The following is a 17,441-nucleotide window of genomic DNA, read 5'->3' as shown; positions in this document are numbered from 1 at the left end:
TGGACCCTCTCAGGCGGCTCCTCGCCCTCCTCACTCTGAGGAGCCCCGGGCAGGGCCCAGCACCGCGCGGCTCCGCGGGCCCCCGGCCCCTGCCCGGCTGAGGCCCTGCCGCGTTCCTCCGCGCCACCAGGGGGCGCCGCCGCCCCGCCGGAGCCGCTCTGGCGCCGCTGCTTCCGTGGGCTCGGCCATGGCGGCGGGCGCTAGGAGGGCAGTGTGAGCCGAGCGGAGCGGGGCGGGCGGGACGGGCGGCAGAGCGGCGGGATGGGGTGCGGGGGGGGGCTCAGTCGGGGCAGCGGGGTGGGGGGGCAGGCCGGTCAGTGAGCGGCGGCGTGTTCCCGCAGGTACCCGCTGTTCCAGAGGGGCGGCCCGCAGCTGCGGATCTTCCGTCCCAACTTCTTCATGCTGGCGGTGCGGCCCGGTGTGCCCCAGCCCGAGGACACCGTGCAGTTCCGCGTCTCCATGGAGTGAGTGCGGGCACGGCAGCTGGCCTGAGGGCTGAGGGCCGGGGGGGCCGAGTGCCGCGGCAGGGAAGGAAGGGGCTCCTGCATCAGGCAGACTTTGCAGAGGGCGGTGAGGGCACTGATTTAATGAGGAGCTTTGCCTGGCTCCTCTCCCCCAGTGTTAGTGAGGCTCAGCCTTCCCAAGGCTTGGGAAGAAGGAGGTGCTTAGAATTTGATCCAGAGTAAGCTAGGTGGTATCCAGTTATTTGTCAGGACTCTTTCAGCCTGACCAGTTTGCTGGCACACATTAGAACCCATAAGACTGTGGCAGGTTCTGGTAAGATCAGCAGTTCCTACTCAGAATAAAGAAAGGCATCTCAGGTTGGGCAGTGAGAAAGCCTGCTGAACACAGAATATACCTGGCAGTTTGAATCTTGAGGCTACAGAGGATAAATATTTGACAGTTGTTACAGTTTATGGATCATAAATCGCTGTAGCAGTGTGTGGTCTAGGTTGAGTTTACACTTGTCGTAAATCTGTCTTGGTTAAAGCAAGAAGACATATTTATTCCTCAGTATCAACCAGTCTCTAGTTTATTTTGTTTCAATATTTACACTTTTTTTTCTTTTTTTCCCCAAAATGTTTTTTCATTGCTTAGAATGACAAAATTGGATATCAGGAATTACCTTGAAAGAATATACAATGTGCCAGTAGCTGCTGTGAGGACCAGGATACAGTATGGTAAGTGCAGTTGAGTAATGCACAGGGATGATTACAGCATCCCTGTGCAGCCAGAGTAGACTTTTGCCTTTCAAAAGGTCTGTTAGCTTCAGCAGACTTTGGTTGCAGTGGTTCCAGGTGCTTAGCTGGTGATGTCTTGAAGCATAATTGTTTATTCATCCCTTCAAATAAACGTGCATCACTTCATATTTGAATGCTGTTATTAAATGATGATGTAAGTTTCACTCTAAAAAGAAAATTCTGAATTTAAAAGTGCTGATCATCCTGACATTTATCTAGCTTGTGCTTTTGTAGTTGGTACTGTTTCTCCTTGAAGACCAGTGGGTGTCTCCCTTCAGAAGGAACTGCTTCATGTGTTTTAATGCAAGTAGTAATTAAACTTAAATTCAGCTGTAGCCTTCATTTAAGAAATGAGCTGAGATTAGTTTGCATTTACACACAGGAGGTGTTATGGTCTAACAAAAGGAAAAGTTTGTAGAGCAAAGAAAAGTGCTCTGTTGAAGCAGTAGATAATGTCAGGAAAACATTTTGACAAACTTTTAGATTTTCTTACCTGTTGTTACCAAATTTCTGCTGCAGTCTGGAATGTTTCCACTTGTGGTATTTCTCTCCTGTCCAACACCTAGAAACAGCAACAACAACAAAAAAACACCCAAATGTCCACCAAAAGCCCAACAAAAAAACAACCCAAGAGAAAAAGAAAAAACATTCCTAGTTTAACCTGTGCTGAATTCTGACTTGGAGGCAGAGGGACTCATCTCTAACTGAAATAAGACAAATTTAGGTAATGTCCCCTTTACCTATGAATGTTTCCTTCCCCAGAGCTTCTCTGACTGCAGTTTGGATGCAGTCAGGAATGTTTTTCATTTTTTTTTTCATGTTAATTTACATTTTTGATTACCAGGCAGTATAATTATTGGGTGGAGAGTGACTTGTTGGTTAGGACAGCTTTGATGGCTGGGTTTTTCATTTTTCATGTAGTGACTCTATGAAAGGAATTGTCTGTTTATGATGGTAAGATAAGGTAGATTTAAAAAGGAATAGGAAAAAAGACCTGTGGTAGTGAAAAATGGAGGATAAAAGAAAAAGCTTCAAAATAAGGTTGTAAAACTCTTAATTTACAAGGGAAGGAAAAACCCTGGAAGTATCATCTGTCATATGCTTATGTGAAAACCAGAATTAAATTAAGTCATAAATACCAAACACATGTAGTTCCAAACAGCACTGAAAAATAGCCATGCTTGTCCTTATGCCCATTTTGTCCCCCTCTGCTAATTTTAGGTGATGGTATATAGTCAGGGATTAAAGAGGGTTAGAACTCCTAATAATCTGAGAGCTTTAATGTCTGCCTAACATGAAGGGGTGAGTTGTACTTCCCACTTCAGTTGTGACCAGCATGGTTGAGGTACTTTAGTTTGTTTGGATGTGGAATATAATATCCTTGTGCATAAACAGTAGATGCAGCTCATCAGCTGAATAGTACAAATTGTCAAGTTTAAGGCTACTTAGTGGTAATTTTCTCCTTGTCTTCCTGAAGCTGTGGATGTTGGGAGAACAGTTTATCACCCCTGGCCCCTACTTGGGAGACTTTTCTCCTTGCTTTGCAGACTTTGTGTGTGAAGGCACTGTGGCAGCAGGCTGGTGATGCCTTGTTTCCCTGCTTGTAAATGAGGAGAGCAGTGTCCACTCGTTTCAGTACCCTTTAATAGTTGTGGTCCTGTGCTGGTAGTGAAGGAAGAATATTCCTCTTAACAATAAATCAGAGGTAGCCAAGTCCCTCCTTCAGCTTGGCCTTGCTTTGGAGAACTCAGAAGTCATGGGAAGTAAAAGGTGGGATTCTCTTCATTCCTGCAGGTGCAAACAACAAGAGGAACCACAGGAATCAGAGAGTGAAGAAGCCAGATTACAAGGTTGCCTATGTACAGCTGGTGAGTTGAGTTAACATGGACACTTGTGAGGAAAGAGGAGGGCACTGTTAACCAGCCAGTTGAAAGTAATGGCCAGTGAGTTGTCCTGGTTGGCTGAATATTTCTGCCAGTCCTCTAATAGTGACAGTTTCTTTGACACATTCCAGAATGTAAAGAGATTTAAATGACTTGCTCTAAAGATCAAATTTAAACAAAATAAGTCCCGTGTTGGTTTGAGGTCTGTCTGTAGGTTGTGGACTGATGTCATAGGGTGCTGCTTTGCCAGAGAGTTTCATGCTGACCCTGTACTCTGTGTGCTGGAAGGTTCACAACTTGTGTGGTTGACTGCTGAAATGTCCAGTAAGTGAAAGAATATATTGTGAGGGTAGGGAACTTCTTATTAAAGGTCTTTGAATTTCAGAGAAGACTAAGGCTTATTCCTTGGAGAGCCTTTAGTCATGTCTAAACAAGCTTGCTTTGTGGCTGAACTGAACTCTGAAACATACATTGATTGCTCAGTGGAAAAGGAGCTTCATGTTCTTGTAAATTTCTTTCATAACAGGACCAATTTATAGTTTAAACTTCTGTCAGGCTTACCTGTCTTTATGCAAAAAAGAAGTGCAACCAGTGACAGAAAACCCCTTCACATACTAAAATGACATTAAAGGGATGGTATTTATGGTTGTAAAACCATAAGCTCAAAATTGCAGTTGGCAACATAACGTCACTGTTAACTCTGTCTTGGGACAAGGATTCAGTGTTGGAGGAATGCTCTGTGACCCTAAAGACTGGCTAAGATTTCATATGGACTTGGGGTCAAACTCAAGAGGGACAAACAATGGGAAGTCTGATTTTTAATATTTCAAAGTTTAAATATGCTGAGGAGTTTTTTTCTGAGCCCCTTTTGGGAAAGGGAGTAAAAAGAAAAGTGAGGATGGAGTGTTTTTCTAGACAGCCCTTACCTAATTTACGAGAATAGTGTAAAGTGCAATGTTACTAAAAAGTAACAGTTATATTTAGATGAGGAGTTAATTTGATTTGATCTGCTGAAGTTAAAGGCAACCTTATCTCTGTGAGGATTTTACATTATTATGGCTAAACCACCCATTCCTTTTTCAAGGAAGAGTTGCTTTGCTGAGCAAATTCTCCCTCCTGGATTGTCCGTGCTAGGTTTTTTGTTTGCTGGAGAGTAGGACTGTATGATTAGAAAGTGAATGCTTGAATTGATGATGTTGTATCTCACAAGTTGCTTTCTCTGAGTTTTGTTCCTTTTAGTAGGTAGTTGCGGGTACTTTCCATTGCCACCGCCTCCTGCTAGTGACTTCCTTGCTTTTAGAAACTTGTTTCCCAAGACTGAAGCAGCCACGGGTCTCTAGTGAACTGTAGTTCAAATTCTGTTTCACTGTAATGCAGTCTTGTGTCCTGTGTCTGCTGAGGTGAGAAGGAGATAGTCTGCAACCCCATAGATACTCCGGGTGAAGGAGTGGGAAGCAGAATGCTACTGCTCTGTTGGAGCAAGATGTTTAAGGCAGTGCCTTTGTGCATTCATTTCACATTCAGCCTCTCAACCTAGAATAGTTCCCATAACCTTAAGGGTTGGTCAGCCCAGGTGTGGAGATTTACCTAAACTAGCTTGGTATTGGAGGCAACCAACAGTAGTTTGGTTGTTTCTCCAGCCTCCCATTTTGTTTTCTGGGCAGAGCATGGAGCCCTGTTGCACTGTGGCTGAGGTTTCATAGTAAATGGGACAGCAAGAGTCCCTTATTGTCTTACACTGTAGTTACTATAATGAGTTCTTGAGGAATGCCATGTTTTCCATCTCCTCCATGAACAGGGAGGGTCAGGGGACACTTTTTGGTGGTGTTTTTCATGTCAAGGGAGGGAATCCTGACCTTTCACTAAACTCTTGACTGTGAAGCTTGATGACTGTGTTTTTTCCTCACCTCATTCCCGGTCTCTTTGGTCTATTTTTTTTCCTATTGTTGTTGTGGTCTGTTAATTCCTTTAACATTTAGGTTTCTTTATTCCTCCCCCTTTCTCTTTTTACTTTTGTTTGTTGCTTTTCATCACTAGCTCTGATGTCTCAGACAATGAGCTCCCAGCTCTGTGTTCACACCAGCTTGAAACAGTGGGTGAAGCCAGAAACCCAGTGTCATTTCTGAATCTAAAGGGTTTGCCTTCGTTCTCATTCTTGGTGTGATCAGGCCGTTACAGGCCCCATGCAGTCCATTGTTACTATCTGCCTAATTTAGGAAAGTCTTTGGTAACCACTGTAAAATCCTTATTTTCATGAGAATTAGTTTGCATCTGCCATGAGTCAGAGTAGCTGGGCTTTCCCACCATTTTTACCAGCTGTGTTTTCTCTCATTAATCCAGTTTCAAGTTAAAACTGCTTATGACTGGAAAAATACGAATGTGTTTTTGGAAGCTCTTGGGTTGATCTTTCTGTTGCCCACTAGGTGGAAGTGTTGCTCTTTCCAGTGTGATATTGCAGCTGTGGTGCAGTTCACCTGAATGAAATTGAGTTCATTCTCATGAGCAGTTATGTTTCTCTGCTTCATAAAGCATCACCTTATGTGTCCCAGTGCAACACACACATCCTTTCACTTACTGCAAGTGTCTCAAAGGTGGAAGGTGTATGAAGTCATAGTCAACATGCCCTTAGGTGTCAGACTAGTTGCCCCAGCTGTTCCACATGTAAGCATTGTCGTCCTTTCTTTTCCAAATACTATTTCTTGGAGATTCAGAGCTGTTTACTTTCTTCTCAGGCGGTAACTGGACAAATAAGTGATCTGTCCAAGCATAATATTTTCACACTAAAAAAATACCTCAAATCATAGAAGGCTGTGGATCAACAATATCTTGCCATTCCAGAGCCTGCTTGCCTTTTTCTCCTTTTAGAATGGGGTGAAAAAGATTTAAGTTAGAGACTTACTGCCCTGTGTATCAAATGCTACTTTTCTACACTGTTCTATTTTTTAAATTGAACCCAAGTTTTATATCTTTGCAAACTAGATAAAATGTGTGTAATACAGCAGCTTTTCTCCTTGCTCCAATACAGCTATAATTATTATAATGAAAATTAAATAAAAAAAAAAAAGAAAAGAAGGCCAGTGGTAAACTTTGCAATTGCCTTAACATCAGGGAAATTAAAAAAAACCAACAACATCCCCTCCTTCTCCTCCTTCAGTGTTCTGACTGGTTTAGCTTAACAGGTGTTATTACCCATGGGAGCACAACTGTAGACAAGCCTCTGGAATCCAGACCTATTTCTAATTAAACCTGTTTTGAGAAATGGAGTGGAGATGGCTGTAAAAAGGAGTCTGACCTTGTCTGTGTTAGGACTAGCACCTATTTAGCTGCTTGAATGATGGCACCGGTGGGAACATTTTTGCAAATGCTTTCCCTTCAACCCCTGTTTAGAGTATCCTGTACATTCACAGTAGTTAGCCTATTTGCACATCAGATGTGACAACAGTTTTCTTTTGAATTCAGAGGAAACTTGGATGATCCATATGCAGTGTTGTTCCTGAGTGGATTTTTGAAGTTGCTTTCTGTGCCTTTTTGGCATATGCTTTAGCATCAGATGTTACCACTGCAGTAGTAGTAGAATTGTTCAAATGCCCTGGATTATTAAACTTAGCTGCGTTTGCTGCTACTGCTGGACTGCATCCCGTGCTTTTGGGAGTCCAACATTTTTGTCGTTAATGATACAATAAACATCACTTTTCTGTTAATTCTGAAGGACAGTAGTAAGTGCTTCAATTATCCAAATAATCAGGAGATCTCACAGTTGTTTACATGATCAGGGTTTGCTGCATCATTGCTGCACAGTAATATCTGTGCTCATCTTCCATTTCTAAACTTTTCAGGGGACTCAAAGGTCAGAGAAGTATAAGTGAACTTGTGCTGGGTAATCCTTCCAGCAGTTTTCTGACGTGAGGCTCAGCAGTGGAAAGGCCAGCACTTGACTTCATAGGCTTAATTATGATCACTTAACCTCTCATTAAAATGAACGGAGGCAATCTGTACTACTCCTGTGATAACTCCTTAGACAGACTCCAAGAACAAGGTGTGTTTTCACCCTTTCTTAGGACAAGGCTTGAAATCTAAAGAGAAAATATGTATTTGATGCTTAGGTCACTTTTTATCATGAAGGATGTTACTAGCATTTAACAAATGAATCCTCATAAGGCCTTATATATAATTCACTTTTACTTTTGGGTAATGCTGAATTGAGGATTAGAGGAGTATCAGTTTAATGGGTCCTGTTTCTGTTATCTGAACACTCTCTTGTGAGACTGCACATCTCACTTGTGCATAACCTCAGAATTTGTAGGAAAAAGAAAGGTCTCTGGGAAGACCCCCAAACTGAGAACAACGTGTGAAATCATCATGTTGCCTTTACTTTTTTTAGGTGTTCAGTGCCACCTCTGACTTGTTTTGTTTGGGGCTTTTTGTTCCTTTTTTTAATAGTATCGTTAAGGCTTTGCTTGAGAGCAAGGTGAACACATGGTGGTAGAGCTTACCCTGACAAATTCCAGAGTATCAGGGGATCACTTCACATTGGTGAAAAAGATCTTTTGCTGTCAGTGCACCACTCAGTTCAATGACAGACTGAATTATCCTAGCAAAATTACTTTTTTTCCAGTGTCTGTCTTTTTCTCAGGATTTTCTTTTAGCACAGCTGTGTTGAGTAAAAAGGTGGTGTTATCTTCTCCCCTTTTCTCTGTGCTTCTAGCTAAGGTAATTATGCTGGCAGAAGTTCTAAAGCAGAAGCAAGTTCTAGCCTTTTTAAAGTTTGCTTCAGCTTATGATAATTTCAGTAATTCAGCAATTAAAGGGATAAATAGCTTGCTAAAGGTAAAACTATGGACAAATGAAAAGTTTTCAAGTAAGGCAGAATCTTCCTTTCTGGTTGGAAATGCCAGCACTTCATGTTCTAGCAATTTGTAAACCAGATAAACCTTGATGAACTTGATAAAAATTGCTTGCTTTATTCCAGCGAGGATTTCATTGAGGATGCATTTATCATATGGTTGTCAGATGGTTGCTGTATAGAAGGAAAAGCTTTTGCAAAGAAGTTTAAGGAAAAGCAGCACTGTGTAAAGGAGTGACAATCCCTCTGTCCCTTTGGTAGGTTTTTTTTAAAGGAGGTGGCATATGAGCTTGAACCTCAGTAGCCTCTGGCATTATGTGGAAGATGCATTGAGTGTAAATGTGCCTGGACAGACTCACAATCCTTTATGTAAGTTGATGCCTTTTGGTATTTTTGAAATTTTGAAATACCCAAGATACAGGCTTCATCTGAAAACTAGCTACTGAGCATGCACAATAGCTATTTTTCATACAGCTTTCATCACACCAGAGCCTTACAGTGCAGTATTACTGCAGAGTATTGTTACTTAAGATTTATCAACCTTCAGTTCTCAGGGTGTAATGTCTTGGCTGTTTCAAATCGTGTTTGGCTGCCAGCCAAAATCAGAATTTCTTCACAAAACAAGAGCTGGAAAGAGCCAACTTGTCTGTGCTGATTTTGATTTATTAAAAGACTCCAGATACAGATTGACATTTTCAGCTCAATATTTGACTTCCACCGGCCTTGAAATGGGAACTGTGAGCACTTTGATAAACAGTTTAAAGGTTTGTCTGGTTTTGCTACAGCCTCTGTGTGTATCTTTCTTGTTTTCTTCCCTCTTTTTAAAATAAAAACTGTTTTGCAATGCTTAGTGAATTACCGTGGATGTTGTTAGTATGCTTTAGGGACAAATTTCCTTCATTCTCCAATAAGGGAAATGCATCGGTCCTGGAAGCATACCAGAAGGAAAGAGCTGCATAACAAGAACAGTCCCTTACTACACTGTTACCAATATAAATAGTTCTCAGATTTTCAGTGGAGGTGGTGTGCCTACCATGTTAGCCTGAGTTGTTTTCTGACTTGTTTAACTGAAATGGCTTCCTCTCCAGGACACACAGGTCTCTAGTATGGGCCCTGTCTGTTCTGTAGCTCCTGCAGGGCTGAGTGACCTGCCCACAGCGCAGTTAAAACACAGCAATTTTTTGTAATACTAGCAAATTCCTTTCCAAATGCTTCAGTGTGCTAAAATCAAGGGCAGTGCTTGGCCTCAAGGGTACTTGTTGCTGATCCTACTGCAGGAAGAGGTTCAGTAGGCTGCAGCTTTGGGCTTGCTCAAGGGCCCTGGTTAGGCCAGTTTCTGTGCCATGAAATAGGACTGTGCTTTAGCTGTCAAAGGACAGCTATTATGAGGATACCTGTTGGTAATTTAAAGGTACAAAAGAGCTGAAACCCCAGAGTGTACACCAGTGGAAAGGAAAACCTTGATATGTTCCAGTTGAGCTTATCCAGGCTAGAATCAAGGAAAAAGCAATGTACACAGCAGTTCCCTTGTTGTTTTTGTAGTATGGTCAGGCTCTTAGGAAACCCCCAAGAAGTATGCACTACAAAAACAACTGGAGCATTGCTGGGTAGAGTTGGAATTTTGTAGATTCCAGTCTGGATAATCTCATCTGGGATAACACATGCTTTTTTCTCTCCAAAGCATATGATGTTTAGATTTTTTCACACCTGTTATTTGCCACGTCGAGTGTATATGATTAAATAAAACATAGCAGACATTCGGCTGGGTCAGAGACATGGTGATGGCTCTGTTGGATTTATTTATGTCATATTTCTGATCCCAGAATGCAGAGTAGGTATGCTGGGGAATGCTCCTTTCATGTCCTTTATGGAACCATTTCATAACTGAGCCTCTTGTTTGGATGTATTTACTGAATAAATTTAAAGACTGGCTGATCTGAAAAAAAGCCAAACCCACCTGCTTTCATCTGAAGCAGATAAATGCTTTTCTTGAGCATTTTGTATGTAGAATGCTGCCAAAGAAGTTAATGTATTGTAATGTTTGTAAGTGTTTTGGAGAGTAATTTTAGAGTTATGGGCGACCAGTTACAAGTTTTATTATGCAAAGTCCCATACAGAATGGAAGGGCTGATATTGTTGAGTTTAATGCTTAGAGAAAACACCACTAAAAATAAGAAGGTAATGTTAATAGGGATAGTACATTTCCACAGAAAAATGGTTTCCTGCTGTTAGATAAAAACCAGAGACCAAGCAAATGTTTATTTTCCAAGTGGGAGACATAGATCTGATGATGATGTTTCACTAAAATGACTTGTCTGTTAGGCAGAATGACTGATGCAGATGTAATCACTTTAATCTCATTAGTGATATATTAGACAGATTGTTCCCACTATAATTGTTTTACACCATAGTCTTTATGTCTGTTGATAAGAGACCTCTGATATCTGTTATTCTGTATTCCCACATTACATCCTCCAATAACAGCTGCTAGGACTGCTCTCTCTTATCCTTAGCTGAGATCTAAACAACTACAACCACTACTCATATCCTGAGTGTTAACATAATGAATGCCTGCTCCACTGTGTATTTCCCTCGTGGTGGTACTTTAACAAAATCACTTATTTTGCTCATCTTGCTTTTACTGTATGACTCACACAACATCTCTGAAATGATTCAAAGTCTTTGAAGAGATGTCCATCTCCTGATCATTCATCTGTTAAAAAAACCAAGATGTCAGTATCTTAAGTAGCACTCAGGAGGAGAGGCTGAAAGTTAGCTTTTGAGGAGAAGGGACGTACATATATCTTGGGGACATGGGTGGAAAGAGATTTTGGGAGGTCACGAGGTACCATTCTGCACTAGCTGAAAATTCAGAGTAATGTTTCACCCTAAGATCATAGCTACAGCAGAAAGGCTGGAATGTCTCTCTGACCATTTGTTTTCTCTTTAGGGCCAAGGACAAACCTTTCAGTTTCCCAACCTATTTCCAGAGAAAGAACAAGACGCAGAAACTCGCTCTTTTGATGACTTCAGGGATAAATTTATGGAGAAAGAGGAGCAGAAGCAGGAAGGTGATCCCAGACGAGGTGGAGTCCCTGACTGGTTTGGACTTTGATGCAACAAGCCAGCTGCCTTCCTTAGGCTCAGAGGGATTTTGATTAGCACAACTTGCACTCTTCTCTTCTTGTAATGACCGAATGTTTATTCTTGAGCAGCCCTTGCTAGCATTGTCTTTTTTCTGGCTGTTTGTACATGACTACAACAAAATGGCCCTGAAGAAATAAAAAGGTAAAATAAATCTGACTGCACCAGGTCTTTTGTGTGAACTTGTGGACTATTTCTAAAATGTGGAATTCCTTGTCATTTCTGACTATGAGAGTGTCATTTTGCTTACCTTTCTCGTGCTGCTGCGGGTTGTTTTGAGTAGAAATAGGGTATTTAATTTCCTAGGATACGTGCAGTTTGTATTGACTAGAATGTCTAAAAGACAGAATAGGTTAGCCAGGGGTGGACATGAAAGTGTACAAAACTGGACTATAGGCTCAGGATATAGGGTTCTCCTATTGTCACTTAATGTGTCCTACTCTTATTGCCTTCCTTGCAGTAATCCCTCCTGTCCTGAAGAAATGCATGTGATCTTAGTGTACTCTTGTAACATTTGTGTGGCATTTTGGGGACAGGGTTTATAGGACAGGTTTGTGATTGCACACATATGCGTTTGATCCCCTTAAGCATCAAGAAGCAGACAAAGGTGATGCATGTCTCTGCTTGCTGTTGTGCAGTGCAAGGTAGCTGTCCTCTGTGACCAGCCTGCCTTAGGAATGTTTACTGGCATAATTGTGCTGGTTTCCTTCCCCACTCCACAGCTACCTTGCAGTACTGGCAAGTGTCCTGTGTGGACACAGTGTATTGGCATAGAAATGCTTCTGCCAGTGTAGCCTGTGTTGTGCTGAGGACTAATAAAAAGACTCTTTTTACTTTTTCTCATGTAACTCCCTGTACTTCCAAGTTCTACATAGTGGTAGAACTTTTCTCGGCCTTCTGGGCTGCCACGTTCAGTGTTTTCATTTCTTGGCTCTGTGGCTGTTTCTCCTCGCTCTGATGAGGGTATTTCCACTTTTTCATTGTCAAGTAATGTGCTCTGCTGTTGTGTCAGAAATAGTGGGGGAAAAGGAGGGCTAGGAAGGAATTCACAGATTGAGAAGAGTGTCTCGGGAGGCTGTTTGCTGCAACACAGCACATGCAGGGTTAAATGTATAGCTAATGTTCCCCTGGCATTTGAATTCTGCCACTTGGAGCAATTGGCAGGATAGTGAGTGAGCCCATGCCTTCAACGCTTCTACCCGGGTGCTCTCCTTTATTGTTCTGTGTCTGAACTTCTTGTTTGGACAGCTAGCAAGATGTTTACAAGGAAACAGCTGTTCTCCAGAGAGTCAATCCAAGTAGGATTTTATGCACCCCCTTCTGTTCATTAGTCACCTCTTTATCCCTGCTACTTTCCTTGTGCATGACAGTCCACCTCCTTCTGTGGTTTGTTGCTTACACCCCCCTCTTTGTCCACTTTCCAAGGGGGATCGTGTATGATCTAAGTTAGCTGGTAGTTAAACAGAGAGATGCACTTAGAGAGGAGGGAGATAAGGGAGGATTTGCTACTCCCAGCCTGCCATCAGAGTTACAATAACAGATATGGAAAAATACTGACTTCACTGAAAACAGTTCATGTGTTTGGCATATCTGCAAAGGCAACATTTCCAGAGTTTTGTAGTGACACATGAAACTCCAGGTTAAATCAGGAGCTGGCCTGCAGATTTAAAGTAGGGTGACTGAATTTGTCTGGGTACAAGGGTCTCTCTGCTGTACACAGTCTCCTCCTCCCCCTTCTTTTGTTTAATACATTTTTTAAAGGATCTGTTTCTCAAACTCAGAGATCAGGATGGAGATGACCTACGTTGCAACTTGGGCTATGTTCCTTCAATATAATATTATGGAATTTGCTTTGTTCTTCACTGTCCTTTGTGGTTATTTCCAATGTAGATAACTTGATCCACATTGAAGATAGAAAGTGAAGATAGTAAGGGCTCATCTAGTGCTGCCATACATCTTCCTAAGTGGTTGGTCAGCAAGCAAACATTCAGGTATATTAGTTCTGGATCAATGAGGCTGCATTAGGAGTAACAGCAAAGATAGATTGAACCATCATCCTCTGCCTTCCCTATTAATGTCAGGAGATGTTGGAGTTGCCAGCTTCTGTACTGGTGTTGAGGACCCAAGATGAGTGAAATTTATTTGCAGTCCCAAATGCGCTCTAGGCTCTGTGAGTATCCAAAGCCTCTGTGCAGGTCTACCATGCTTTGCTACTCTGTGATTTCTCCATGGGCAATTAATTTCTAGCTCATGTTCAAGGCGGGTTTCTGTTTAGAGTAGCACAAAAGGGAAGAGATGCAAATACATCCATATCTGTATGAGGCTGCTGTAACCAAATTCTGGCAAATACTTGAGCTGCATAAGAGAGCAATCATGTAATCCTATAGAAAGGTTTGAGTTGGAAGGAACCTAAAAATCACCTAGTTCCAAGCCACTGTTACTGGGCAGGGACTCATTCCTTGATGTTACCAGCTACCTCTAAAACAGTATTCCTGTGAAATTAAGGTAGGATTAAAAAAAAAGAGCCAGCATTATTTTGCTTTAATGCTCCCAATTGCTATGGAAGTGGGATTAAAAAAATTTGAGTCTTTCCCAGTCCCTTGTTGAGCAGTGTTTCTGAGGAAATGCTAGTGGTTAATATGATCTGGTGCTTCAGTGCTTCACAAATCCCATCCCCCAAGCTGTACAGGTGGGCTGAAAGATAACGGAGAGGATACTTTTATACAAAGGCACAGATTGTATCAGGTGTACCAGAGAGAAGTACAGCAAACCAGTGCTGAAACTAGGACAGGGATTCAGAGTTTTTTCTGAGTTTTGTTCAATGTGTGTGCTCCTTCCAGCACATCCTGATGTTTCTTTTGGGTGATGTAAAGGGTCAGCAGCTCCTGAAGTCACATCTAGCCCTGCTGTCTGAGGTGTTGAGCTGCCCTTGGCTATGTCAGTGTCCATACCTGTGGGCCAAGGATGTGCATATACACATGAACAACTTCTCTGAGGGCCAGAGTAATGACTTGGTTGAAGAGAGTGATGTTCACTGTGGTGCAGGAGAAGCCAGGTCCTGCCCTTGGCGTGCGCAGCTCTGCAGCTGCTGCTTTCTCTGACGTGCAAGGGAGGTGCTCAACGCAGTTTCTTTCCTCTCTGAACGTGTGCAACCCCCCAAAGAGAGTAAAGTGCTGGAACAGCCAGCAGATGTGCAGTTGGCTGTGCTGGCTGGTCTGGTGGAGAAAGGCATCTGGCTTTGCTAAGTGGGTGCTATCCCAGCAATACCATCCAACTATCCCAGCAGTACCAGGACACTTCACAGGGAACGTGCAATTGCTTCTGTTTTTTTTTTTAAACAAACCAAAATGAATTGCAGAGACAGTGCTATCTAAGTGACTCCCTTAACATTACACCTTAGAAATGAGTTTTGGGTTGTAGATGGTGCTGTGGTAAGCGCTAGGGGCAGGTTCCTGCAGATAACAAAGTTACCAAGTCTTGTAACCATTTGTTATCACCTGAGCCTTGCTATGTGACCGCAAAAGGTTCAGGACAGCTGTAAATGGTTAGACAGGTGTGGCAGCTTTATCTTCTGTGTTACCCAGACTATAGAATCATAGATTGGTTTGGATTGGAAGGGAGCTTTAAAAATCTAGTCCATCAATCTTGCAATGAACAGGGATGTCTTCAGCTAGATCAGGTTGTTCAGAGCGCAGTCCAACACGTCCTTGAATGTTTCTAGGAATGGGACATCCACCACAGGTTTTCCTCTGGGAAGCCTGTACCATCCACATGGTAAAAATCTTCCTTATATCTAATCTGCACTGACCCTCTTTTAGTTTCAAGTCATTTTCCCTGGTCCTATTTCAACAGACCCTGCTAAAAAGTCTATCCCCATCTTTCTTATATGCCCCCTTTCAATACTGAAAGACTGTAGTGAGGTCTCCACAGAGTCCACTCCAGGCTGAACAACCCCAACTCGCTCAGCCTTTCCTCACGGGAGAGGTGGTCCATCCATCTAATCTCATCATGCCCCAATTCAGGAGCAGGACCTTGCACCTGGTCTTGCTGAATCTCACAAGATTCCTACTTCTTGATCTTGTCCAGATCCCTCTGAATGGCATCCCATCCCTCAGGTTTGTCAATGCATCACTCAGCTCCCAAATTAGTTGGGAGCCCCAACTGTGACCCCCCAAATTATGCATCAGGTGACAGAAGAATGGAGTCAATGATTTGATCTATTTGATCTACTCTTGACCCACTGCCATTAGCAGTGCTGAGTGAATGAAGCAGTAGGAAAATTTGGCTTACTTTATCCAAGGTGGATTTGCTGTGGAAAATATCTTCATGGCTGGGGAATTCCTGCTCCTTCCAGGCTATCCCAGTGGTATCAAACCTGAGGTTTTTATTTCAGGACAACTGTTTGACTTATTTGAATTTTCAGGCTGTAGGACAGACTATTGCCTCTTCAGCTCTGCTGTGTTTGTGGAATGGCTCACGGAGAGTGGTGAGGGTTGGAGAGGGGATGTCTGCTCAGTGTGTGCAACAGAGCAGGGGACATAAAACAAACACTATTTTTCCTGGGAGTTCTGAAAGCTTGTAAAACCATTATCTTGACAATGCTGCTTTCTCCTGAAGTAGAGTTCAAGGACTGCTCATTGGCCAAGGAAGCCAATTTAAAGCAGTTGTCTGAGAATGGCTTTCCAGGGTGGCTTTTATGCCAAGGCTTGTAGGTACCATGGCTTAAAAGGAGCATTGTGATAATCCCTTTCGACCTCCTGAATGACACACGCATACAATTTCATGCTGTATTTTCTGTGCATAGGCCAGAAGCTTGTGGTTGAGTGTTACCTGGAATAGATTTCAAGGTTTGAACTTGACCAGCATTGCAGGACCAAGTAATTTTCCTTGAATAAGCTGGGCCCAAACAGCATGAAAGTCACCAGCATGTTGTCATTTGTCCTGTGAATTACGCAGAGGGGTGGTAAAAGGGAAAACCGAGCGTTGCTGCTCAGGAATCATGTGTTTGTAGAGAAGGGAAGTAATTTCTGTAAATATTATTTTCTTTAAATGCAAAAGGTTTTAGACTAGATAAGATGACATAGTGGTTGAGCCATTTCTTCTGAAGTGATTTATGACTGTTTAGACAGCGTTTAGCTCTTTGTGTATAGTATGGCTTATCAAAGTGTGTGCTGCTGTTGCGGACACACCCAGCTTTCAGAATTTGGGAAATATATCACAGTCACTTATTCTGTGGCTTGAGAACATAGTAATTAGGGCCTGGTCCAAAACTCATTGTTTTTAATTACAAAACAGGACTAATTTTCAGTCTCTTAGCCTTTTCTGCCTTCCGCTATTAGAAAATGCTGCAAATAAAAAGTGATTAAGATTTTGGAGAATTTGTGCTGTGGAGAATTAGGCAGTGCATTTTCTTCTGTGGTGACTGGGATGTTGGAGAGGTCACACACAGTGTTTTAGACAGGTAGGTCTTGCTTGGAGTCTGGCCCTTGGTGCTATCTATGTTTCATTTTGCAAAGTTCTTGTTTTAGGAGTCCGACCAATGTCAGTGATTCAAGGCTTGGAAAACTTCCATTCCAAAAAAAAAAAAAGGCTTGGGAAACTCCCTGTGTTGATTTGTGATTTAGAAGTATTTTGACTCTTGCCTGTCTGTATGCACCTGGAAAAGAAAATATTCTCAGAGGCAGAGCATAGTTTAGTGTAGCTAAAAAAGTGAAATGAGCAGCCTAGAAAGGGAATGGCTGTGATGTGGGCAGGTGTTATCCTCCTAAATGGAGGGAGAAGCCAGGGAGTTGTTCTGGATCATGTCTGTGTGGTGCACTTCTCATGAGCCTGTGCTGAAAACACAGAGCTGCTGAAGGTTTCTTAGGTCATGAAAAGAGCCTGCTGCAGATTGAGCCATGCCAGTGCTTGCACACATGGTAAACCCAGTGTGTGGTGTCTCACAACAGCTGTCAAAGACTGGTCATCATACCCAGAGTCTCTAAACATCCTGTTTATCCTTGCAAGGAGGAACACTTGATTGAAAGATAAATACCAAAAAAAAAAAAAAGAAAAGGAAAAAAAAGAAAAAAAATCAACAACAAAACAAAACCCAACCCCAAAACTGGTGCTAGGAACAACATTTGCCCTTGGGCTAACAAACCTGAAAACAAAAGAAAATAAACATAGAATGGAGGCAAACACATTTCCACACAAGCCCAAATTCTAAAAGGGATTTAGGAGCTGAGCTTGTTTTGGCATGCTTGAAAAAGAAAAAGCCGTCTGGGTGCCAGGATTCTCAGGGCTCTCTCTGTATGTGTGTGTGCATCAGGGTAAGAGCACAGGAAGAGA

The 17,441-nt window shown here is 42.4% G+C and overlaps 1 protein-coding gene across 2 annotated transcripts; it reads left to right on the top strand.

Moving 5' to 3' along the window:
* Window positions 1–121: 121 nt before the first annotated feature.
* Window positions 122–11,265, top strand: MRPL23 (mitochondrial ribosomal protein L23). Of its 2 annotated transcripts, XM_059849061.1 has the most exons (5): window positions 122–213; window positions 342–464; window positions 1,099–1,181; window positions 3,036–3,109; window positions 10,918–11,265. In XM_059849061.1, exons 1-5 carry the CDS (start codon window positions 188–190, stop codon window positions 11,080–11,082), a joined length of 471 nt encoding a protein of 156 aa, XP_059705044.1. In that variant the 5' UTR covers window positions 122–187; the 3' UTR covers window positions 11,083–11,265. The 2 variants fall into 2 exon arrangements, with proteins under 2 accessions (XP_059705044.1, XP_059705045.1); XM_059849062.1 differs by lacking the exon at window positions 342–464 and having other exon boundaries at window positions 166–213.
* The last annotated feature ends 6,176 nt before the right edge of the window (window positions 11,266–17,441 follow it).

This window comes from Haemorhous mexicanus, chromosome 6, assembly GCF_027477595.1.
Source record: "Haemorhous mexicanus isolate bHaeMex1 chromosome 6, bHaeMex1.pri, whole genome shotgun sequence".
Lineage (NCBI taxonomy): Eukaryota > Metazoa > Chordata > Aves > Passeriformes > Fringillidae > Haemorhous > Haemorhous mexicanus.
Note: the sequence above shows the minus strand (reverse complement) of the source record. Positions and strands in the feature narration are given on the sequence as shown.